Source organism: Biomphalaria glabrata, chromosome 13, assembly GCF_947242115.1.
Source record: "Biomphalaria glabrata chromosome 13, xgBioGlab47.1, whole genome shotgun sequence".
NCBI lineage: Eukaryota > Metazoa > Mollusca > Gastropoda > Planorbidae > Biomphalaria > Biomphalaria glabrata.
The window spans coordinates 20,076,435-20,103,358 of NC_074723.1; the positions used below are offsets into that span (position 1 = coordinate 20,076,435).

A 26,924-nucleotide genomic window follows, 5' to 3' on the forward strand; every position below is an offset into this window, starting at 1 on the left:
CAACAATATCTGATGGTGATTGTATCCCTTCATATAATTTGTTTTCGACTGTCTGCAAACCTATGGTAATTGCCTCAATTTCGGCTTGGAAGTTTGAGCAGTAGTCGCCACAGGGTGCACTTATTTCAAAGTGTTTATTTTTGGGGAAGACCAGTAAGGCACCAAGACCAGCATTGATGGTGGCTTTGAAGGCTGATCCGTCGGTGTATACATGAATGGCTGTTTTTTTTTGGATAGCTTTCAATAGTTTCGAGCGTGCTACTTTGAGCTCCAGTGGATTTAATTCTTTTCTTAGAGTGTTATTTATTAAGTGAGTTTTAATGGTTGGTTGTTTGTAGTTAAGTCCAGGAGTTATGTTTGAGAATCTGATAAGTTTTTCTGTTTTTGGATAGATGGTGTTTTAGGGCTAGTTCGTCAGTAAGTTGGATCAGAGTTCTTTGCTTTTTCCCCCCTTGTTTTTCTTATTTCTCTGTATTAGTAGTTTATTTGGATGGTCGTCCTCCAACCTTTTGTATCTCTCAATAGCTTCTAATGCTGCTCTGTTGCGCCTTAACTTAAGAGGTTCAATATTGGAGTCTATTTCACAGGCTGCTATTGGAGTAGTTCTCATACCTCCACTGATTAGACGCAAGGCTTGGTTTTGGATTGTGTCAAAAGATGATTGATAGGTTTTGTTGGCGGCTACTTGTATGGAGACAGTTATCCATGACAGATCTGACGTATCCAGTGTATAACTGTCTTAAGGTTTTCTTTTCAGCTCCCCAGGATGTTCCTGCTAGGTGTTTTATTATGTTTAATCTTTGTGATGCCTTTTCTTTTAAATCTGCCATAAAGTGTCTAATTTTACACCAAGATATGTTGGATTTTCATATTTATTTATTGGCTGTGATTCTATTTTTAGGATGTAATTTCATTTTGCTATTTTGTTGCTGTGGCTAAAAATTGAATAAACTGACTTTTCTTTGTTTATTTCCATTTTCCATAATTTTGAAAACGTGGAAATAGTTTTGAGGGCTCTGTTTAATTTGGATCTAGTCAGCACTGGATATTTCTTAGTAGTATAAATTAAGAGGTCATCTGCGTAAAGTGCCTTAATTATTGACTGAAATGAGGTCCGGGAGGTTATTCATGAAGAATAGAAAGAGTGTGCAGCTAAGGGCTGAAGGGTTAGGTTGTTGCAAATCTATAAAAACTGCTGTAGTTTGTTTGTTTTCGTTGAGTTAATTAGAGGATCATTGACATGTTTGATATTCAATGCAGCTTTCCGCAAACTTTACCGTGTAGAGTTTATAGTTGGGATATTGTTCTTTAATTTTATTAACAAATTGTTTTTCTCAGTCAAAGCACGGACTTCATCAGTTGTTACACTAGCCATCTTGTTCCAAGCCAACCCAACACTGCCGTGCGTAGGACTGCATAATAATGGGAACATATCCTCCTTTTCCCGGACGCCTAGTAGGCCTACTAGTAGCCCTAGAAAGAAGTCTAGATCTTTATATTTTACACAAGTGAATCATTTACAATAAATATGTCTTTTTAATGTTTTTTTTTTCTCGTAGATCGGGGTTCGCAAAGACCTTCCTTCAGGGAACAGTAACAGGAAAAAGAAGAAGAGGCAGACATATAACGCGATGGGAGGACAACATAAAAGAATGGACGGCCTGCCATTGAAAGAGGTTCTAAACAAGGCAAAAGACATGGAGGAATGGAGAAAGACGGTAGACAAGTCTTGCTTGGTGCCCCAGCGGTCCAACAGACTAAGGGATAGGAAAAGGTAAAAGATCTATTCTAGAACAACGCATAATCGGCAAGCAACGCATTGAATTTCATTCACAGACCATTATTTGCGTCTGAGTTTTCACTATTACATCGGCATCATTCGTTTCGGCGAAAATAAAATTGTTTTTAAATACACTGTGTGAATATAAAAAAATATAACTTGTTTACTGTTCACAATGGCGATGATGATGACTAGCGGTTTTCCTAATTCCGAAGGTTTAGGAGTTGGAATGGAGTGGATGAACAATGAAGTATCTACAGGTGTAAGTACAATAAGTATTCAAAGCTATCTGAAATTAGAGTGAGACTACTTTTCAAATTTTACATTCCTGATTTCAACTTTTAATAATTAATCACCAATGCCAATTAATATAATTTAAGTATTTCAATCGTGACCTGTTATCGATAAAATTAAATAAAAAAAAATGATCGAAATCGAAACTTTAAAAAAAAAATGAATATAACAATCGAGCCTATGCATTGAGTAGATCCAGATTCTAGACTCATCTAGGTATGGAATCTAGATTTATTAAAATTTATTTATTATAATAATTATATAATAATAATCTAATTAGGGAGGTGAAATAAAAAATTAATCTTTGAAAAAACAATTTTTCGTTAGTACATCATTAAATTACTTTGAAAGAACTTTCCAATGGTGTTTAAATTATGACTGTATGTTTAATAGTTAGAAAGTTATGATTTTTTTGTGTCGTTTTGGCTTAACATGGTTGACAATGACATGGAACAAGTAAGATGAGTCATCATGAGATCGTCTTGCTCGCTAAGTCAGCGAGACACACACCCCGCTCAAAAAGTTTAAAAGTTGGAATTGATTTTCGTAGAGGATAAATCTACTTATTAAATAAGAAATTTAATAGTAGATTTAGTATTCATAGTGAATTTCTAGCTCACAAATCTGATTTCATTTATTTTTATGAACTTTACTTGTTTAAAATGTAAATATTGATGAAATAAACAAATTATCCGGTCTAGATCTACAAGAAATGTCAGAGAGGCAGGGACAAAATGGCGGCGTTGTGATTGCAGAAAATAACAAAATATTTAAAAGTGGGATCAAAATCGTTTGAAACAATTATTTTTCAAATGCGCTTTTCATGCGACGACGATTAATACACAAAATCTATTTGAATATATCCAGTGGTTTTACGTCGATGACGAAATTTCCTTATCAAAAACTCACAAAAAACTGTAAATACCATAGCCCACAATGCTAACCGTATTTTCAAGTTTTTGGGTGATGCGACGATGATATCGCGATAAATCTTGCTAGAATTATAGCCGGGCATGATATCTACCGTGAAAAAAAAAAATTAATCATTGATCATTTCCTGGACCCTGTATTGCTAAAAACAAAAGATGAGTATTTTTGATAATAAATTTTAAAATGATAAATAACTTTAAAAAAAAACGTAATTAAGCTTTAATTATGCCATTGTCTAAAGTAATCGATAACAAGCTAAAAACTTCTCACATTTCATTCATAAGTGTAATAAATTTGCAAGTGAGGCCAATGCAAAAAAAAGTCGAAAGCGCTATCTCAACATTATAGGTCATTTTTTACTTCGCATTTCTGGATTTTTTAGCCTAACTAATCTAATATACAATAGTCTAGAGTCTAGGTAGGCACTTCAACACCCGGGTACGTTGTTCTGTCTCATTGTGGCACCCGGGTGGAAACGGTTACTTGAGGGGGTAACTAAGCTAAATGGATGGCAAAACAAAACTCCTGTTTGAGTGTTTAAGGGTACACGAGAGCGAACCCATTGCACGGATGGAGTTAAAAGAGAGCTCTCACGACCCTGTCAATAATCCATGCGCTGTTCCTCAAGGGACCGTTACATTAATGGTGAGTTCTCCCATGGTTAGCTTGGTATACCATATGAAGATGGCAGAGGCTCCCGGTAAACTCTGTCCTTTGGCCATGTCTGGCCAATGCGTCCAGAGGCCTGTTATGTCGGAAATAGTAATGCTTTATATTAGTTTATATAGGCATTGAATTGGGTCTCTTCCAGACAGAACTGTGGTTCACATGTTGTTGTTTTTTTACTGTTTGACGCTCAAACAGGTTTTTTTTTCAAACTTAGAGTTCGAAGAGCCTTCGGCTCAGCTCTTAGACGATCTAACAGCACTTCAACAAAAAAATTTGTTTTGATCATATTGTTTTGTAATTGATATAATTAAATAGAGCTTGGTTTCCCATTTACAAAAATATCAAATTTATGTTTCTATGATAAGTAGAAGCAAAGTTATGATTTTTTTGTTTTTATTTTTTTTTCCTTCTTTGGCTTTGTATTCAATAAAACAATTTTTGCACCTGAATTTTGACTTTTTGTTATTAAAGCATGCATATCTTTCTTATTATTCAATATTTTTGGTTAAAATTTTCAGAAGACTTCATGCATTTAAAGCGTGATTTGACCCCCAATCTTTCATCTAAACCCATTTTTCGTATTTATTTCATTTTATAACCCCCAAATCTTTCATCTAAATCTATTTTTCATACTTTTACAGCTGGGCGAAGCTTACCTGGTTGTTTGATAATTGTATACACACTCATATTGCTCCGGTTAGACACAACACCTTTAGTGTAGCTTGTTGATTGATAATTGTTAGTCTAAAATTACCTCTCCTGTGTTGAGTATCTCAGTGCGCCTGACATCACACCTTTGTTTTGGTACTGTATTTGGTCGATCAATAATTGTTGTTCTACTATTACATCTACATTCTAGATGTACAGATCTAGAAAGATTTGCATCACATATATTGATTTAATCTGCATTTAAAACTAGAAATATTTATTCTGATAATATTCTATATATATCTTATTTGGTTAGCTAAAATAAGCTGGCTGTTTTAGTTTGTAATTCTGGACACTATGATTTATTTTATTCAGTGCACAGTGGATTCCAGATAGATCTTATCTAATTCAAACTCATATAAATGGAAATTGGCATTAGGGTGTTTTTCCATATTGGTCACGATCGAAAAAAGCAGTTTTAAATTTAATAATTTAAGTAAAACATTGAAATATTTTGGTGCACTTTATATCTTTTTCAGCCATCTCATTTTTTCAGTTCTTCAACTTTGTACTATTAATCTATATGTGTGCATGGCACATGGTGTTAAGAGTATAGTTATTGATAAAATAATTTCATTGTATTCTAATACCAATGTTTGTTTTCAGACGACACTTGCTGCAACTGAATTTGAAGGAGGCGTCATTATTGGTGCAGATTCCAGGACTACTACAGGGTAAATAGTTTTAAAATATAACTTTAAATATATTTTTAAGTGGCCCAACCTTGAACCTAGTACATTCATGAAATGCTAAGAAAGCAATTAAATAAGCCTGTCACCTGACATTCGAATGTGGAATTATCTAGGACAGACACATCTCTTGAAATAACATATTTTGGAAATTGAGGTTTATTTGTTTGATTAATTCAGTTTGTTCTTTTAATTTTTAATCATAATAGTAATTTGGCCTAATCATATCTATTTTTAAATGTGATTACAATACTACCATTAAGACTTATCTAATAAAATACAGATAGTCCTTCTCTAAACCTGTTGTGATTATTCTTGATTGATTTATTAATTAAAGTATTTAAAGTCAACTTGGGGATATTTCTTATATATATATATGCTCTACACATATTGGAATATTTGTTGTGTTTTATGTGATAGCTAAAATCTATCATCACAACTCTAAACTCAATCAAGTAGAAACAAAACCTACTTAAAGCTTAGCTTGTTGATGTGTCACTTATAATCATAGAAAAGTAAACAACATAGTTCTCTTACAGATATCAAGTTTAAAGAGTTTTCAATAAGCACACCAAAGAGTTATCTCCATCTTATTTTTTCCTTGTCCCTTAATAGATTGTATCCACCTCTCCTATCACATGCATTGCTAGTATTGAATTACACCTGCTCACTCTGGAACTTTCAGTTAGGGTCAAGGTCCTCCTTTACTGGCCTTGTTGTGAAATTGTAATCGACTTGATTAAGGAAAGCAATGCTACCTGCATCAAATAACCAAACACTGTTGAAGTTTAAGAATAATTGATTCACTAAAAAAAAATGCATTTGTAAAATACTTACATGGTGTTTTGCTCCATAAAGTAATTGCATAAGAAAGATAATTTCCACCATGAACAAATTTTAAAAATTTATTGCAATAATTTGAATTTTTAATTTTGTTTAATCCGTTAAAGTTTGTTTAGGCCATTAATGAATGAATTTTTTGTTAGGCCATTAATGAGTGCACTTTCAAACATTTCAGTTCTTACGTTGCTAACCGTGTCACAGACAAGTTGACCAAAATTACAGACTATATCTACTGTTGTCGGTCTGGCTCTGCAGCAGATACCCAGGCTATAGCTGACATTGTCAAATATCATGTGGACTTTCACAGGTTGGTCATGAAGTTAAACTAGTTAGAATTAATACAGTTTAATGTTTTTAATGTAATTCCAGTCCTAAGAGTTATTCAGATTGGTGCTTGAAAAAGGATGACATTCAAAGCATCATTTTGTTAATACAGTTTGTCATCTTGTCATTTACTTAACTTATTTCTGTCTTGTGAAGTATAAATAAATATCAAGATTCAATACCAGGGTGGCCACACTTTGTCAGCAGTGCATCTTTAAGGATGAAACCTCATGCCTCAATCAATCCTTATTCCATCTTTCGCTTAGAGATCGCTGCATTTCATGGACTTCTTGTCTTCTACTTGTGCTGCATTCTCTCCTCCAAATTTTGGACCTGGAAGTCTTTACAATTCTAGTACAGAAGATTTAGAATTGGCTCCCCAATGAGCTCCGACAATCCACATGCATCACTTCATTCAAGCAAGTCTGTTAAGTTCTCAAAGTGCTTCAGCCTATATTGTATTTCTTAAGGGGGCTATAGAAATGAAATTATTATTATTATACTTTCTTTGGACATTCACAGATACTAGAATAATCTAATGGCATAAATATCTCCTAGATCATTGCGGCAGCTGTAGGATATGTTAGGACCCCAGCAATGAACCTTAATTTATATTTTTAACAAATTTTTTCTCTATGTTATAGAATTAACAGGCTAAAGAATGTATTTTGGTTTATTAATTATAAAGTGGTTCTATTCTTGATTAAAAATTTAAAAAGATAAAACATCTAGCAAATAATCGTTATAAACCTGGTGGTGACACAGATAGTCGTAGGCTGTGAGTGTTTTTAGCCTACGCAAATGGCCCCAGTCCAGCGCAAGACGAGCGGTCAACCGTGACCAGTGACAGTACACACCAGTTCGGCAAGGGCCTGTGTCATAAATATTACGCACGTAAGTCACGGCGAATGTAATCAACCTGAGTGGTCAAGCGACGTTCCATCCGATTCTAGAAGGCCTGTAAGGACCCTATATAAGAGCGAGTGTGTTAGAGTCAAGACACTTCACCTTACCTCGTAATGTGACCAGTACGATGCGAAGGCAGAACCAGCACTGTGTGTGAAGTCAGTCCATAGCAAAGACTAGGTTTTTGGACTGTTAGTGTAATGTTGTTGCCAACTGTACAGTAATTGTGATGCATTTGAAATTAAACTTACTGATACTTTGGAGCCCTGAGTTGTGAGGTGCTTTAAGTTTGTTGTTGCGTGTGGTGCAGTTTGAAGAGAGCCTGGATAGTAGGAGATATGTAACAGTATATTATATGTATGTGTTAAAGAGACATTCTTTGTTATTTGAATTTTTGTTTTTCATAATGCATCACCTTTATATGTCCTGTTTTACTTTGCAGAATGGAGACAGGGGAAGAGCCTCTTGTCAACACTGTAGCCAACATCTTCAGACAGCTGTGTTATGAAAACAGAGATCAAATTTCAGCTGGAATCATTGTGGCTGGATGGGATAAACAAAAAGGAGGACAGGTATTACAACTAGAGATTTGTTTGTGTTTGTCTTCTAGCTACATTTTTGTAAATATTTCAAGTTGGTGATTTAGGGAAGTGTCTGGTAGTGTTGTTCACTTAGGATTAGAGTTTGGACAATATTTACTAGTTTGAGACATGATGGCCAATGCTTGCTAGTACAATGGAGACTTCATAATTGTACTTCAGTACTCTTTGAAATGGATCAATTTTGTTATTGTCTTTAGCCTCATGTTAGTAAGTCTAATGCAGGAGAGCTCAAGATCATTACTTTTATTTGTCTGTATGTTTGTGCCTATTTCTAATTAGATTCCATTTTTAATTAATCCAAATTTTTTATTTTTGGTTGTTATTATTAATTGCAATTAATTGCATTCAAACTTAACTAAAGCCCCATGATTGACTATGGATTGATTGTTGCATAATAATTACAATAATGGTCAACTGGAACAGCATTGATAAAAATACAAATGACTGTCTGATATCAATGAAAATGTTACATTTTGTACTTCCACTTCAAGATCATTCTTGACAGGGGAAGTTGATTACTGTTGCATGTTATACAATTCTTAGTCGTGCTATAAGGATATGCTTTCCACATAGTCACAATGGGAGTTTGTCTATTTTTATAACACCTACATTAAATCACTAATAGCAAATAGAATTGGTCTGTGGTTAAAGCTAAATAATGTCTATAATACTAAAAACAAGTTTTTGAAGATCTTTCCTTGCAGAAAATGTTCACTGGAACAGTGTGAAATAGAATTGGTCTGTGGTTAAAGCTAAATAATGTCTTTAATACTAAAAACAAGATCTTTCCTTGCAGAAAATGTTCACTGGCACAGTGTGAAATAGAATTGGTCTGTGGTTAAAGCTAAATAATGTCTTTAATACTAAAAACAAGTTTTTGAAGATCTTTCCTTGCAGAAAATGTTCACTGGCACAGTGTGAAATAGAATTGGTCTGTGGTTAAAGCTAAATAATGTCTTTAATACTAAAAACAAGTTTTTGAAGATCTTTCCTTGCAGAAAATGTTCACTGGCACAGTGTGAAGATGGATGTCCTTTTGATTGTTTTAGTTTTTGGTGTCATCTTTTTTAGGCACTTTTACTATTATCTTTAATTTACTCCACTGAAATGGCAATGAGTGATTTAGCTAGTATGTGCTACAAGTTCAACATAAGCTTCAGTTCTTTGTTTAAATAATTCAGTTGTTCTTACTATATGTTAGTTTTTTAGTTTTAAAATGTTTACTTTTATTTTTTCTAGCTTCTAAATTCCTCAGAATTTAGGTTTTCCATGGGGTTAATGGACACAAAGGGAAACTTAATTCTAAAATAAATTAATTTAGTCTATTTTAAGTGTTCTAAATCCTGCACATTTGTTTCAGCAAATAAAATCTAGGTTCATGTTTTATAGCAGGGCCTGCCCTAACATTTACTGGGCGAATTGGATTGCGCGGGACCCAGTCAGGGTACCCCTTCAAAATAGCGCAGAAAAAATATATTTTAGTCATTTTGAAAAAAAATACTTTAGATATCGTAAATTATTAATAGAGCCAATATTGTTTTGTTTGTTTTAAAGTTATCTTAATTTTTCAGTCATTTTGCTGGAAACACTTTAGATATCTTAAAACATAAATAAGCAAAATCATAATAAGGTAAAATGAATCATTTCAAAATATAGCATTTATTTACATTATAAAAATGAAAAGTGTACTTAAAAAACGTAAAATTGTAGGAAATGTCATGTAGAAATTCCATCACTGGCTTGTTTCTGTACATTGGCAATATAGCTTCAAGTCGTCTTTTAAGTTGGAGGTACTTTGTCTTGCTTGCAGCTTTACTTCGTTCTCCAGCATTGTACATCAGAATCTTGTTCTCAGTGTTCTCCTGTTCTCTGAGGAAGTGAAAGATTAACTTGTACACATCAGGGTGATGACCGTCAATAGACAGTTGAAATGCATGGTGCCATCTCTCCACTGAATTGTTTGTTTGTGGAAGAATGTCCTGCACACGATCTCTAATATTCCTTAATGCTATAGGAAATCTTGGAGTCACTCTGCAGTTTCGTCTCTGGCGACCAATATAGTTGTCCTCCCAATAGTCATACAAATTCCTTACGCCCTGTTTTGGTCAAAGAAAGATGTTACAGATTTCCGATTATAGTATAACACACTTTCATATTTCCTATCCTATTTTGTCCAGTCACCACATTTCAAAATCCTATTTTTAGCAAGTTATGCATGTTAATCAAAGGTGAAAAAGGGGAATGATATAAAATTTAAAGTACTCTAGTTCTCTGCAAATATGGCATACTTTTAGGTGTATTAATATTGAAAAGGATAGACACATCAACAAAAATGTTGCCCAGGTGATTAAATTACTAATAATCCTTTACTTTTATACACATCATCTATAAGTCCTCGCTATTTTGTCGGGAAATTTCGCTCTATTTTGTCTGCACTATTTTAATGGGTCACCCCAGTCAGGGTAGGGAAAAGAATAATAAGTGAAAATTAAGATTTTGTATTTGCAAAATAAATTTGTCTTTCCATTACAATTTAATAAATGAAAGCTGACAATGCTGTTTTCTTTTTATCACGCATAGTAATGGCATTTTTTATATTGAATGACACCCCAAAATGACAATTTTGTCTATTCTTTTTTAGTTTTCAGGAGATTTTAATAATTTCAGATCTCAAGGAAGACTTTTCTTATATTTTACAATTGCATGAGATTTCCAAGATCTTCTGGAAAAATCAGGAGGCCCCAGGAGTCCTTATTATAACTTATTATGGTTTATTTTAATAATTTACACCTAGAATTAGCGCTTGACCTATGAAAGTGGGGGGCCCACTGCTGTCCCATAGGTTGCAGTGGCCTAAGGCGGCCCTGCTTTATAGCTGTTTGTATTGAATCTGTTTAAACTAAATATCTACTGATAGATCACAAAGTTCAGCAGTTTTCTTTTTTAGCCTCTATTCTGTCTTCATGCTCTTTTGTCAAATGGGCACTAACATTTTAATTTATTTAACAGCCTTTTGTTGTTGTTTTTTTTATTAGCAATGTCTCTTAATAGACAAGTTGTGCCATGATCTTTAATCATTTAACGGTTTAGTAGACACTTTAGAAAAAAAAACATTGTTTGGTAAAACAATTTTATGGATTCAAAGTTAACTATATCCAAACTGTTGCCCTGCTTGGAGCTCCGTCTTATAAAAATATCAATAGAAACCACACACATAACCCACCATATTTGAGTGAACTTTTTCAACACATTTACAAAGATGTTTCAGCAAAGTCAGAAAAATGTTTGAAGTTAACTATCACCTGCTCCAGCATAGCTGGTTGTCACAGATCACATTATAGAATTGTGTGTACATTTCTTATTTAAAAGAAATATAAGCCCTCGACACGAGTCTCGGGATTTAATCCTCAAATTTAGACACTTGACATTCAAATCAGGATTTACCCAAGGGACTTAATTAGTATGTTTGAAATCTATTGGTTGATTTTGAATTTAAACAGAGACATTTTTGAAAAGAGTTAGCGCCAGAGAATTGGCGGTAGTAAGAAGGTAAAGGGAGTCGATAATATTAAGTCCTTGTAGCTAGTCACGTTTCTAAGAGCTCTGTTTGAAAAGCCTTTGTAATATGTTCCATGCTCATTGATTTGTAATTTGTACATAAACTGTACTTACGTTGTATTTAATAAAGTTCCAGAGTTTTGTTTTATCAAAGAATCTTCAATTGTAATTCTAGATCTTCATTTTTGTTAACTATTGAATTCAAATAAAATCCCCGGCATCACAACACATCGTGACATCATACCATCCGAATGTTGTTGTGACATATTTGGCACTCTCCGACTAACAAAAGTTCATGGACAACTTTTAACGAAATTTATTCAAGATCTAGATCTGGGACCAATTTCTAAACTCTTCAAAGGAACTTCATTCTTATTTAACGGAGGACAGAATTTCTGTGTTTAACAGGTCAGTTGGTTATCGATAATTCTTTTATAAAGATTTTCGTTAGAGTTACGTCTAACTCACGAAAACTATTATTATATGTAATTGGCAAAAGGAATAAGACCAATATACATAATAACTGGCATTATAAAAAAGACCAGTAAAGTAAATAACTGGCATTATAAAAAAGACCAGTAAAGCAAATAACTGGCAATATAAAAGACCAGTAAAGCAAATAACTGGCAGTATAAAAAAGACCAGTAAATCAAATAACTGGCGTTATAAAGAAGACCAGATTTAACCAACTGTTAAACCAGTAAAAAGTACATCGGCTCAATAGATCTGTATTATTATTATATCTGAGATAAAGCCAAAATCCAGATATTGAACATTTTGCTCCAATACAAGAAACTAACAAAGAAATTAAATATGGCTTCCAGTTCTAGAACACAACGATTCTTCGAATTAATAGAATTTGCCAAAGAAAAGCAAATTTCAAAGCCAGACCAGTGGGCAGAGAAACAAGAAGAAAAAGAATATCAAGAGCAAGAATCTGAAAAACGCATACAATTAGAAGAAAAAAAATTACAAGAATCTGAAAAACGCATGCAATTAGAAGAAAAAAAATTGCAAGACGCCGAAAAACAAAGGCAAGAATCTGAAAAACAAAGGCAAGACGCCGAAAAGCAAAGACAACATGAAAAAGAAAAAATGGAATTCGAAAGGCAAAATAAAGAAAATAAAGAAAGCATTTCAATTCAAGGTCACTCAAGTATGTTTGACAAATACAGATTAATGAACAAAATATCGGCTTTCAACGAAAACATTGACAATATGGACTCGTATCTCATAAGATTTGAAGAAATAGCTACAACATCCGGTCTACCTGAAGCACATTGGTCGAGCTCACTCCTCACCCTTTTGACTGGCAAAGCTGTCAACATTTGCTCACAACTGTCCATCAATGAACGCAGCACTTACTCTGATATCAAGGAAGCTCTACTGCGCCAATACGGAGCAACTTCAGCCAACTATAGAAAGAAATTCTATAATGAAAGGCCACAGCAAAATGATGATCCTCAAATTTTTGTAGCTAATATGTCAATGTGGTTTGATAGATGGGTATCCATGGCAAAAATAGAAGAAAGTTACCAAGCTCTTCGTCAACATATTATTATCGACAACATCACCCATGCTCACTCAGAAGATATTCAATCCTACATTATAGAGAGAAATCCTACTGATATACAGACATTAACCAAGATCATCAGACAATATAGAGCAGCCTATCCAAACAAGTCAGTCAAACCATCTGTTGAAGAAAATTTTGTCTGCTTTGCTCAAGACAAAAATGCAAGATATAAGTCAGATGACAAAGTCAAATGCAACAAATGTCATAAACTAGGGCATTTCACGTCTCAATGCCGCAGCAGAACCACAGAATGTTCATTTTGCCATAAAAAGGGTCACCAAAATCATGAATGTTGGAAAAAACAGGCAGTCTCCAAAAATCAAAATTTTGATAGACCCACATCACCAACTCAAAGATACAACAATAGAGAGCAATACAATCTCAACAAAGCACCTGGAAACAATAAACCAGATAACAACAAACCTCGCTACAGAAGTCATTCACAGGACTCCAGACCACAATATATGCCAAACAGAAGCTCATATAACAGAAGCTATTACAATGAGCACTCAACTATGACAGTCATTGCAAAGTCCAATGGTCTCAAATTTTATCCAGGCTTTGTAGGAGACAAGAAGGTGGAAGTTCTTCGTGACACCGGAAGCACGTCCACATTAGTACATGAACGCTTCGTACACGCAAACCGTTTCACAGGCAACCACATCCAAGTCACTGCATTCAACGGAACTGTCAGCAAGTTACCTGAAGCCATCATTTATGTTACCACACCATTCTTCAGTGGTCAAACAAAAGCATTAGTAACACCCAATCTACCAGTGGACCTAATCATTGGAAACATAGAAGGAGTTAAAGAATGCACTCCTCAAGAACTTACTGAATGTACAAATGCCATAGAGCAAGGTCAAAAATTTTTGGCAGTAAGGACAAGATCCATGTCCAGACAACAAGAACATTTGGCACCTGAACAAGTTAGCCAAAATAATCACATGGCTACCTCAGTTACTCAAGTTATGCAGAATGCAACAGAACCAGTTACTAGTCCAATAGCCAGCAACAATCAAGAACATTCAACATGGACACCCCCAGTTACATCAAGCCCATCCCTACCGGTCATAAGTCCACCTCCAATTCCCGAATGTCCATTGTTGAATTTTGAAGAACAAGACGACATGCCCAGAGTCTCTAACAATGATACAAGAACTCTAACTGGCCAAACTGAAGTCCATCAAGACAAGTCATATTTCACACATGATGACTTCATGCATCAAGACTTGAACAAGACTGCATCTGCATCATTATCTACCAATACTATGGTATTCATTGAAAATTCTTGCTACAATCAAGACAAGTCTCAAGAACCAGAAGCAGAAACTAAAGAAACTTATCTTCAATCAATTTTGGCTATAACAGACAAAAGAAAAACTATGCAACTTGACTCTAACACTCATACAAATATTCCTCATTTGAAAGAATATGAGTCAACTAAAGAAGCCATTACAACCAAGAACATTGGAAGTCAAAGAATATTACATGAACACATGAAATCAAGATATTTTGCTCAAGGAGATCAAGTCAAATTACTGTTACCAGATTTCAGTAACAAACTGTTTTACAAATGGCAAGGTCCTTTTCACATCATCAGAAAGATTTCCAACCTGCTTTATGAAATCAATGTCAACAAGGTTACTAAAGTATGTCATGTTCATATGTTTGAACATTACCATGAAACAGATAATGAAGACATCAAAGCAGAAGTTGATAATTTTACAAGCTTAGCAACTATTCCTGAGGAAGAAGAAGAAACATCATCAACACCCATTCCTGAGATAGATGTTTCATTACCAGCATCAAATCAAATTGACATTCCCAAGGTCATCACTCTGAATGACATAGCACTACAAACAGTGAAGAACATTAAAGTGTTTCCAGACCATGCAGATTTCTTTACCAGTGTTTCTGAGACATTTCCAGTACTGCAATTTGAAAGAAACTCAGAAAGCAATAACATTGACAACACCAAGTTTCATCCTCCGTCCACTCAAGGGGCAACTTTTCTTCAGAAAGGAACAAATGAACTTCTTCAACATTGCTGTATTGACCGACTGAGCTCAGACTTGTTCAGTCATTGCTCTATTGAACATTCTAATGCAAAGCATTCTGCTACCATTGTTCTACAGCGTCAAAGTTCATCAACCAGAAAATTGAGTTTTGGTTTCGGACAGTTCTTATTTTCACCAAACTCAAACGCGGTTCAATCAGACATTATCTGTGAGATCATTATGACATGGAGACAACAGCTTCATAAACTGAAAGACCTTTTCTTCAAGTTTAGAAAATGCACATCCATGTCGGCAATTCAGAAAGGTTCCGAACTTTACATTTCTACTCTACATATGTACTATAGCATATTTAGTGCCACTTGATCCATTATCATTCATACTCGTCAAGGAAGAACATTATCCAGTTATATTTAATTAATAAATTAATTTGTTTACTCACTTTTTCCACAGGAGTTCTATATCAGATGTTATATTTATTTCAGCACCAAGCAACACACTGAGGAAAGTCACTCATTCAAGATACTTTTTAATTATGTTTCAGCATCTTTGCATATGACATGCATCAGACATTTTAATTTTTAAATCATGAGCATTTTATTTCAGGTATATTATTATTGCATATATCCTATTATGATAGTACAGATACATGACAGACAATTGGAATTTTTCATGTTGAGATTTATATCACATTGAGTATTATTTTCTCAGAAGATTGTCATGTACTATCACAATTATTTTTCTATGTCAATTTTTCATATGCAATATATTTTTTTCCATGTACACATTTTCACAAATGAGTTATAATGTCATATTTTAATTTCATCATGAAGCTTCATAACTTATTCAATTCAAGATTTATGCTTTGTACAACTTTTGATATTGTTCATGACAAGCATTGTCTCATTTTCATAACCATTTCAATAGTGAGACAGGTGTTCAAAGTCATCAATAATTTTATTCTCTGCATTTACATTTTTTTATTATTGTTGTTATCTCCAAGTTGACTTTATTTTGTCATATGTTACCTCAACCATTTTTCTATAATTTCATGTATGGTATTTTGTGTATATTTAAATATTTTTAATACATATGAGCATTTCTATTACCATACAAATGCTAAATGGAGAGGGGGGTAATATGTCACAGATCACATTATAGAATTGTGTGTACATTTCTTATTTAAAAGAAATATAAGCCCTCGACACGAGTCTCGGGATTTAATCCTCAAATTTAGACACTTGACATTCAAATCAGGATTTACCCAAGGGACTTAATTAGTATGTTTGAAATCTATTGGTTGATTTTGAATTTAAACAGAGACATTTTTGAAAAGAGTTAGCGCCAGAGAATTGGCGGTAGTAAGAAGGTAAAGGGAGTCGATAATATTAAGTCCTTGTAGCTAGTCACGTTTCTAAGAGCTCTGTTTGAAAAGCCTTTGTAATATGTTCCATGCTCATTGATTTGTAATTTGTACATAAACTGTACTTACGTTGTATTTAATAAAGTTCCAGAGTTTTGTTTTATCAAAGAATCTTCAATTGTAATTCTAGATCTTCATTTTTGTTAACTATTGAATTCAAATAAAATCCCCGGCATCACAACACATCGTGACATCATACCATCCGAATGTTGTTGTGACACTGGTCTACTACTGTCCCTTGAGGCAAGAACCAAGCACTACAAAAAACGTGTTTATTCCTTACTTTGTAAGACTATATCAGCGTTGACTAGGGATTAGAAAAAGTTCTTGACTTCTGTTTGTTGTTAATCAAGGAACCTCTCTTTATACTGTGTTATATTGTGTATGTTGTCTTTTGTGTGATGTTGATGTTCTTGTTGTTTTTAATTGAAATAAGAAAGTGTCCTTGTAATCACAACCTTTTACCTTTACCTATCCCTTAATCTATTGGACTGTTGGGGCACCATGCAAGACTCATCGACCGTCTGTCTTTTGTCTTAGTTAGAATCTCTTTCAATGGCAGGCCCGTCCTCTCTTTTATGTTGTCCTCCCATCGCTTTCTCAGTCTGCCTCTTCTTCTTTTTCCTGGTACTGTTCCCTGAAGGAAGGTCTTTGCGAGCCCTGAAGATCTTATAATATGGCCATAAAAGCTTGCGTTTTTTTACGATAGTTAGCAGGTCATCATGTTGTCCAATTGCTGCAGTAATCATAACACATTCCCAATAAGGATTAATAAAGCAATCTTAGTCTTATAAAATTAGTTCAAATAATCTTTTTTTTATCATAGTGCAAGTCTATTTAAGTTGTTTTTCTTTTTGCACAAGCTTCTACACAGGCTTGACCTACTTATTTTTATTATATTTTTCTATAGAGTTTAATTCAAAGATGAAATAGTCTAACAAAAAAAAAATAAAATTAACAGCATAATTGTGAATGTCAAATCCTTTTATGAAAGAACATTAACACTTTTTTTTTCTGTGTCCAACAGGTGTACTCCATTCCCTTAGGTGGCATGCTACAAAGAATGCCCTATTCTATTGGAGGATCTGGTAGCACTTATCTTTATGGTTATGTTGATGCAGGTTATAAACCCAATATGAAAAAGGAAGATGCATTACAATTTATAGCCAATGGTAAGCTTTGTTACTCAGTCTTTACAATTTATAGCCAATGGTAAGCTTTGTTACTCAAGTCTTTACAATTTATAGCCAATGGTAAGCTTTGTTACTCAGTCTTTACACCCACCCTCCCTCCCTTTTCTAATTGCATCGTTTGTTTATATGACTAGGGTTATTTTTGTTTTTTAAACTTTTTTTTCATAAGACCTATTTGTTTTATACTTGGATTTATTAAAATATTAGGCCTTAGCCAAAAATAATTTTTGACAGTTCTGAAATCTTGATTTGGCTTTTTTTGTTACAGCCACACATTGCCTTCATTCTCTTTTCTCTATAAATGCTTTAGTTCAATACTTTCTTCTTTTTCAGCTGATTCTATTACTTTCACCTCTCTGAATTAAAGCTTACATACTGAGCTATTAGTAATACAGAAAAATTGTCTATAATATTAAGCTTAATCCTAACAGGTGTTATTAATTTCATTTCATAAACTGTTAAAATATTATTTCTTATTTGCTGTTGTTAACAACCTCCCCTATTTCTTAAACAAATTATTGAAACAAACAAAAATGTTTCATCGTAATGTAGTGTGATTAAATTATTTATTTTTTTTTATTTTAATTAATATTGTTGCTTTCTTTTTTTCCTTTTTTTTGTAAAATAGAAAAAGTGATTTAACTCTATATTCACAAATAAATAATATGACTCTGTAATATTTCAATATCATAGGGAGAAAATAAATTGTTTTTTTAGGCCATAACTTTTTTCTTCGAAAGTTACATATTTACATTTTTTGCCCACATTTATCTTATCTTATTCTTATGACATTCCTTCAAAAGAAAAGATAATTACATCCTACACGCCTCCATTTATTAATCTAATCATTCGTGTTAATTAGAGACAAAAACTATATATACAATACAGATACAATGTTTACATTTTTACCAAAGTATATATTCAGACCAGACTCACTCATAATTTACATGTGACAAAGCTTATACCAGATTGTTCTTATTTAATGATTTGATTGCCAGGGGAACAAAAGAGTGTTTGTGTCTGTTTGTCTTTGCTATCGTTGTCTTGTATCTCTTTTGTGATGGTAAAATCACAAAATCTTGACACAAAGGGTGATTCTTTATTTCGAGGATCTTGTTAGCTTTTTTATAGATGTTTGTCTCAAACAACTGCCCAAATGGGGTTTGTTTTTTGCCAATGATTTTACCAGCAGCATTTAGGATTCTATACAGTTTATTTTTATTTTTAATGCTCAGATTGCCATACCAGGTACTTATAAAATTTATTCTTGCATATTGAAAAAGAAATGTGTGTCTTTGCCTTTGTGTTTTTCTGAGTATTTTATTAGGTTGTGTTTTTGTGTTTGTAAGTCTTCAAGTCTCTTTTCTTGAGCTGAGGGTTCCAAACTCATTTCCTAATATTGGTCTAATCTTGTTAAATATCATTTTAGTTTTATGTTCTTCTTTGAAAAGTTTTTTAATAAATCCAAATGCTTTGTTTGATTTTTCAATAATAAGTATATGGTAATTTCATGATATTTTTTTTATTACACCATTTTGAGTTTTTACTTTGTGTAACTGACTTACTTTGAATACAATCAAAAATGTATATTTGTTTTAGTTTTTTGTTTTGTTTGTTTGACAGCTGTTTCCTTGGCCATCAACCGTGATGGAAGTAGTGGTGGCATTATCAGACTAGCTGCCATTTCTAAAGATGGTGTGGAAAGATTTACATTGACAGGAAAAGACATGCCCAAATTCTTTGAGGACAGTTAAACACATTTGTTAGCATTATTATTATATATATATATTTTTTTTTTTTTGTATAAATTTGGTTTACTTTCTTAGATTGAAATTTTGTTTGAAAAAAAAAAAAGGTTGCCTCCCTTTACTTAAAAAAAAAAAAAAAGTTTCATTGGGAACAAAAATTAGAAGTAAAATGTTGACATCATGGTAAATAACAAACAATTAAAATAAAAATATGTCAAGTACCATTGCTGGTAGAGAGATTGAGCTTGGTTCACAATAACTGTAACATTGGTAAAAATATAAACAAATAAGTATTTGTTTTCTTCTCTTGTTCTTGCATTCAAGTGTGAATGTTAGTTACAGATAGTCATTGTATGAAATTCACATTTCAGCTTGCATCACACTCTCTCACTAAAGTACTGTGTAACTCATGAATAAAATGTTTGTTTGATATTGACAGTTGAGTTTTTTGTTTTAATAATAAAACCAAATGATCTGTTTCCAGCACCAATCCCATAGGTGTATCTACTGTGGGGGTGACTTTAAACTTACCCCCTTCTCCTTCAACCTTATTCAGCTATTTGATGTTTAAAAAAAATTATATAATAAATAGATAACTGCTTGGTTATATGCATGACAATGTTTTTAAACACATCAGGGCATGTGCACTTCAATGATTTTGTACAGAATAGAAGTGCTGTAACAGTTTGTTCTTAAACATTGTTCATTCCTCTATTTGAAAAATTGTTATTGTTACTGCAAAAAGAGAAATGTAACGCAGCTGGCCTTGTTTTACTCAATTTGAGAACATTAGGAATGTGATGATAAGAACAAGGCCTGAAGCGTAAGTTCAGCACTTCATAATCAGAGGTATAGGAACACTCAAGTTTTGAAATTTCACCCTACAGTACTGTTCTAAACGTATAAATGCCGGCAGTCCTCCTTTGCACAACGACAACAAAGTTATGAGGAGCTTGTCAACTGACCCATTCATTTCATTGTAGAACAAAATTAGGAAGGTAGGACCTTCCTCCAGCATCCAGTAATGATTGTCTGTAATGTAAACAGTATCGTTGCATCATCAAAAAAGTAAATGAAATTAAATTATATATGCAATTTTTAATTGAAATGTAAACAACCAATTTAAAGAATACAATATAGTCTATGATAAAATAGAAATTTTGAAATCTATGAAATGCAGTAAAAACCTTTTAGTATGGTTGGTCAGAACTTCACACATATATATATATACCAGCAGTACACACTGGCTACGCCCATTGATTATTATGGCCGGAACACCCCACCTTTTTTTTTTTAAATGGGCCTCGTTTTAATGGAAACATAACATACTTTTTTAACCTGTGAATTGGTGAAACTGTTACAATGAACTTTCATGACCCGCTCTCTCTTTCTCTCTGGAATCCTCATTCTTTTTTTTTTTTTTACTGCGCATCATAATTTCTCCCACATAGATTTTGGCTTGATATGGAAAGACCTGCTTCATAATGCCCCTCAGACACATATACGCTCTCATATTTTAGACCTGTTAGATTTTAGAATCCCTTTGACTTATCCCTCCCTCCTCCCCCCAACCCCAGCCAACAACAACAAAGTGAGTCCTTCGTACACATTCCCTTTCCCCTTTCTAGATTTCTCTGGGTAGTTTTATTCTGTATATAAAAAGAACGATCAATTTGGTTTTTATTAATTTTAATCTTTTAATTGACCCACTTTTGAAATGACTTTAGATGTAGATTTATCTTTTCAATGCTATTAGGATTAGTTCCTTGTTTTTTTTGGGCAGTGTTACAAAGTACCATTACTTTCTCTCTCTCTTGAGCATTGAGCAAACCTGGAGTTGGTTTCACCAAATGGAAGAAACCTGAGAGACTGAAAGAACTTGAAGAAGGAGTCCATTACAGACAAGCTCCTTTTTTAAGTAGAAGCTAGAAGAAGAGCTTGAGGCAGAACCAGATGAACTGTCACATATGCTTCATATGCAAATTTGGAAAAATCAGCAGTATTGGAGAGATATTCTGAAGCTTGTAGCTAGCAGCAGCTATTAAGTACTTTGCAAAAACAAACTCAAGCTTATGTGTTCACAACGAAAAACTAAATTCACGCAATCCTGGGAACTTCCTAGCATCTTTGAAATTTCTTGCAGAATTTGATGAAGTTACGAAACACCACTTACATAGAATCAAATATGGGAAGACACAATATTTGTTACCAGAAATTCAAAATAAGTTTATTTAAGACATTGGACTGGACTTTGATCTGTGCAGAGGTCAAACCTATTTTTCCGCAGCCACAAATGTGTGGCAGTCTGTCTGGCCTGCAGAAACACCTCTTAGACATAAATCCAAAGTCAACATTTCTGAACTGTGGTAATCACTCTCTGTACCTGGCAGCTCTTCATTCTGCTGAGATAGATCCAGCAATTTTTTTGGAATTGTACATGAATTGTTCACGTTTTTTTTTTTTCCAATTCACCCCAGAGATAGGCCAGACGGAAAGAAGCTGGAGCCTGGAGTTTAAAAAAGGAGAGTAATATAAGGTCCGCTACGTCGGCAGTGTTCTTGCATCTCGACAAAATCAATAAGCTGTTGGATAAACTTTCTGAATCAACAACTGAAAGAATGGACACTAGAAGCAGTACACAGAATCTTCTTCTTGCAGTGGAATATTGGATTTTTTTTTGCTTATCTGGAATTCTGGTCAAATCTCCTGCGCCCAATTAATATAGTTCAGAAACGACTGGACTGCACTTAGGGAAGCTGCTAAAGAAAGTAAAACCTTTTCATGCTTTCTGCTAAATGATGAGAAACTGACGAAACTGATCAGCCAATCCATCGAAAGAGCAAAAGAAGGTAGTGAATGCTATGGATTTCCTGTAATCAAAAAAAACAGAAGAAAGAAAAGAAGACTTGATGGGGAGTTGAGTTCTGATGTAGGACTGTCAATAGAACTGCAATTCAAACGTGTTGCGACAGAAGTGCTAGACAGACTTCATATGGAGATGAAGGACAGATTCCAATGGCTGGAAAACCATGTGGACATCTTTGGGTTTCTTCTTGAACCAAGACATCTCTTGGAGTCTATGGATGATTACACGCTGAAGAAAAACTGTGTTACTTTTTCCTGTTTGATGAAATAAAGGCAATTCGCTTGTTCAATGATGTCATTGATGCATTAGCACTTTTCATCAACAAACCAGTGCCACAATCAGCAATTGACATATTGAGGAAGCTGGCTTCAAATGGTAATGATGTGTGCTCAAACCTTGCAACCTCCATCCGAATACTCAGGCCACTTCCATTGCGTCATGTGAGAGAACATTCTCAAAGCTCAAGCTAATCAGGAGCACAATGACGCAAGAAAGGCTTCTTAAAATAATTATGATAAATTCATGTGAAATTACATAAACTCTGGAAATGGGAGGGGCGGTAGAGTGAAAACGATTAAATCCTCGCTCCTTTAATAATTTCTGCTAAAGATTGCATTTGGCATTAAAGAATAAAAAAAAAAGTAGGGCGACTCGAATTTCATTTATAGTATATATATAAATTATATTAGTGACAGATTTTTTAAATTTTGTAATTTCTTAACTATAATACTAAAAGAAAAAGTATTGGTTTGTCCGATGGGGGAAATGCGATTGCATATATCGCCCTTCCCACCTGGTGCAACCCTTTTTCATTTAAATTTACTAATGATAAAATTATTTGAGATTAGAGTGTGGCACGACATAATATACAAGGGGTTCACATATCAATACGTAGTTTATAGATATTCAACTAATTTTGTTCACAAACTATGATTCTCCATAAAAATAGGACCGCCCCCCCCCCTGCCATTCATGGGGCTAGAGTGGGAAGGGCAGTACATGCAATCGCCCTCCCCCAACCCCACCGAATCGACCAAGATACCAGAACGGGAGCGACATAATATAAAATTTATATATTAATTCAACTAATTTTGTTCACAAACTATGATTTCTCCATAAAAGTAGGACCGCCCCCCCCCCACTCAAAAAGTTTAGGTGGGAAGGGCAGTAGAAGTATTTGCCCCCCCCCCCCCAGGGAACGACATAATATAAAGATTGGTTAAAATATCAATAACAAGTTTTAATCATATAGATATTTAATTGATTATGTTAGCAAGCTGTGATTTCTACATATAAATTGGACCGCCCCCCCCCCAACTCGAAAGTGTATGGGGGGGGGGGCGGGATTGATACCGTCGCCCCCTCCCGACCCCACCAAATCGGTCAACATACTAGAGGGGGGGGGCGAAATAATAAAAAAATAGGTTGAAATATAAATAATTAGTATACATTATTAACATAAGTAATAAATTTGTATACAAATTGTGTGAATTCTATACTAAAATTCGTCCCCCCCCCCCTTCGGGGTGGAGTTCGGCCGAGTGGGGGGGCGACCCCCCCCCCCCCTGGATCCGCCAGTGTGTCATTGGAGTCACAAATACTAGACAGTATCGATGTAGATGATATTATATATGCCTTTGCTGCACAGAAAGCAAGACTTAAAGCGATATGAATGGACCTCATTCACCAATCGTAAACAAAGAACATTTAGCCACGTGGTGCTCTATCTCTTCTATATATTTTACGATCTAATGTTTAATTCATGATGGTTGTCACGTGACAGTTCTTTTCGTTGTTTTATCAATAAGATCACGTGACTAAATGTTGTTTGTTTACGATTGGTGAATGAGGTCCATTGTGATTTGACACTTATGCATCATTTCGCCAATAGACAGCGGTATTATTCATTAAAAGATTCTTAATAATTATTTCTTGTTAATTTTACTGATATAAAAAAAGTTACGTTTCCCTTTCAGACCTTGCAATCTATTGGGCAGATGATGTTAAGGTCATCTGTTTCTATGGTCAACGGTTAACGAGCAAGGTATCATGTAGCCAGCACAACGACCAACCGTCTTTAATTTCCCCTACTAAAATCAGGTACCCCTTAAGAGTTGGGTGGACTCAGGGGCGCCCTAAAAATCCCGAAATTCAAAATCCCAGCCTTCATCGGGATTCGAACCCAGGACCTCATGTTCGGAAGCCAAACACTTAACCACTTAGCCACCGCGCCCTCTAATTTTACTGATATACTGTACCAATTTGAATGTAGGCTAATATATTTATTAAGTACATTATCTCATGTCATGAAGTCGAATGCCAAAATGCAAGGGGTCCCAAAAAAGCTAATCCCCCCCCCGGGCCCCCAAATCCATAGAATATACCTGTTTTTTTTTTTGTTTTTTTTTGTTACTTGTTTTCTTTAATAATAACATCCCATCAGGATTGGATTACTCAACGTGGCCGGTAAAGACAAGCTAGTCCTAGGTTTTTGTAGACTAAGACTAGGATAAATCAAAAGTCTTTTTTCCCTTTAACAATTTTTTTGTTGTTTTTTTCAAAATCTGACTCCAATGTTCTCAGAAAAGTTCCTCCAGGGAATATGGATAATAATTCTTCGTTCAGACAAACAATTTTTTTTTTTGACTCCATTCATAAATAGCCCCGCCTCCTCCTTCAACGAGTATGCGACCGATGACGTCAAATAGTAGGCAAGTCACGAATGTTCTCTGCGGTAGCCTCAGACGTCTTGCACAAGGCAATCGATACTGCCAGATTTTTTTTCTATTTCTTCAGACGTGGTCAAAAATAGCATTGATGGGTCGTTTTGTCTTGTTCCTTTTTTTTTTTCATAATTAAAATAGATTATTATTTTCATGAAATGCTCAGTTGTATGCTGCAAATTGAGTGGCGTGTTGTTGGTTTCAGGTTTACAAGCTACGCTATTCTCAACATGTATTTAATGCACTAGGGCAGGGTCGGCAACCTTTTTAGTCGGAAGTGCCAAAAATAACAATTTACAAAATTTAGGAAGCAATCTTTGGCATACTCATCATCTGTAAATGGTTTGCCTTTTTGTGCAAATCTCTAGTGGTACCGCAAAGCGTGCCAGATTAGCATTATTTGTAGATTGCTTATAACTTTGAGAAGATAATTCACTTTCTAACTCATTTACTTGAAACAACAAACTATACGTATTAGTCAAAGCACGTAGTTAAGATGCCAATTCGTCTTGCGTCAAAGCGAATTAAAACCTACTTAGAAACATTCGACGAGGGAGTCAGTCGAGAGCTTCAGACGGACTGACAAAAGTGACGACGAGTGTAATGGGGGAGGGGTGTGGTGAAAAGCGAGTACAAGTGGCTGAGAGATCGAATCGGCGCCTAATTCGCGTTAAACAATTCAGAATTATTTTAAAAAAATGCTTCGATAAAATAAATAATATTTGCGTATGGAACGGAAGAGCCTCAACTTCACATCCAAAGAGCCGCATGTGGCTCGCGAGCCACAGGTTGCCGACCCCGGCACTCGTCTAACAAACGTTCATCAACAGGTTAAACAGTCGATTAATTAGCCTAAAAAAAAAGAAATAATAGGGTTACCAGACGTCCGACAAAAGGAGGACATGTCCTCCTTTTTTGAGTCGTGTCCTCGGCCGAAGACGTTGACTTAAACTGAGATACAAACGAGAGGCTCTCCAATATCTCAATGAAAGCTAGGTTTTTTGTTGTTGTTTTTTAAACAAAGTTGGAGCCTTCAGTACGAAGAAAATGTGCACCCAAGTTCCACAGGAAAAGCTATGTATGTGCAAATAATGACATGCTGTGAAAAGACACTTTGTCGCAGAAATGTTTTGAAACTACATTACAGTTTTTGTTCGTTCGAATCCCGACTCGAGCTACGGTGTGTTTGTGATCATCTAATGTCAGCACGGAAACCTTCTCCCTACATCTCCCTGCGCCCCCCCCCTCCTCCCCAGAACGGTGCACAAGAGAGATTTAACCAAAAGGCAATGATTAACTAATTGTGTGTTGTTGTTTTTTTAATTGATTGTTGTTTTGTCAGGTACAATAAATAATTGTGCAAATTTTTAAGTTGGTCCGAGATTGGGTGTACACATTTTTTTTTTACCAAACAGACAAAGTGAGCAACTATAAGATTTGTAAAAAAAATTTAACTGTTTGGTGACGTATGGCTAGAAATAAATTGTCTTTTTATCCGTGGCTTTATAAAGATTAGACCGGTGGTATAAATGTTTGCGTGTCCGGTGGCGTAGCTAGGGTGGGGGAGGAGGGAGAATTTGAAAATACCCCCGGGTCCCCACTTGAGGAAGGCCCCCAAATGAGTGCTTTTTACTTTAAATATACGCAAAATGCAGGGGCCCCCAAAGAGGTTAAGCCTCCCGGGCTCCAAATGATGGCAAATTCCTAACTACGTCCCTGTGCTGTGTCCTTAGGTTGAGGTCCAGAACGCATGCTGTCACTGAATAAAGAAGAGATGCACTGGTAACTGGACTGCCTTTGAGCTGAACATTGTGATGCTTGACCATCTATCTGAATGTGATGCTTGACCATCTGAATGCGATGCTTGACCGTCTGAATGTAATGCTTGACTGTTTCAATGTGATGCTTGACCATCTCAATGTGATGCTTGACTGCCTGAATGTGATGTTTGACCATTTCAATGTGATGCTTGACCATCTGAATGTGATGTTTGACCATCTGAATGTAATGCTTGACCGCCTGAATGTGATGTTTGACCGTTTCAATGTGATGCTTGGCCGTCTGAATGTGATTC

General features: G+C 34.8%; 1 protein-coding gene across 1 annotated transcript; it reads left to right on the plus strand.

Annotated features, from left to right (window-relative positions):
* Nucleotides 1-1,884: 1,884 nt before the first annotated feature.
* On the plus strand, nucleotides 1,885-19,697 carry LOC106057702 (proteasome subunit beta type-6-like). The gene is made up of 6 exons (XM_056007559.1): nucleotides 1,885-2,042; nucleotides 4,988-5,055; nucleotides 6,089-6,220; nucleotides 7,586-7,715; nucleotides 17,348-17,492; nucleotides 19,137-19,697. The coding sequence occupies exons 1-6, from the start codon at nucleotides 1,956-1,958 to the stop codon at nucleotides 19,265-19,267; spliced, it is 693 nt and encodes a 230-aa protein (XP_055863534.1). The 5' UTR covers nucleotides 1,885-1,955; the 3' UTR covers nucleotides 19,268-19,697.
* Nucleotides 19,698-26,924: the final 7,227 nt, after the last annotated feature.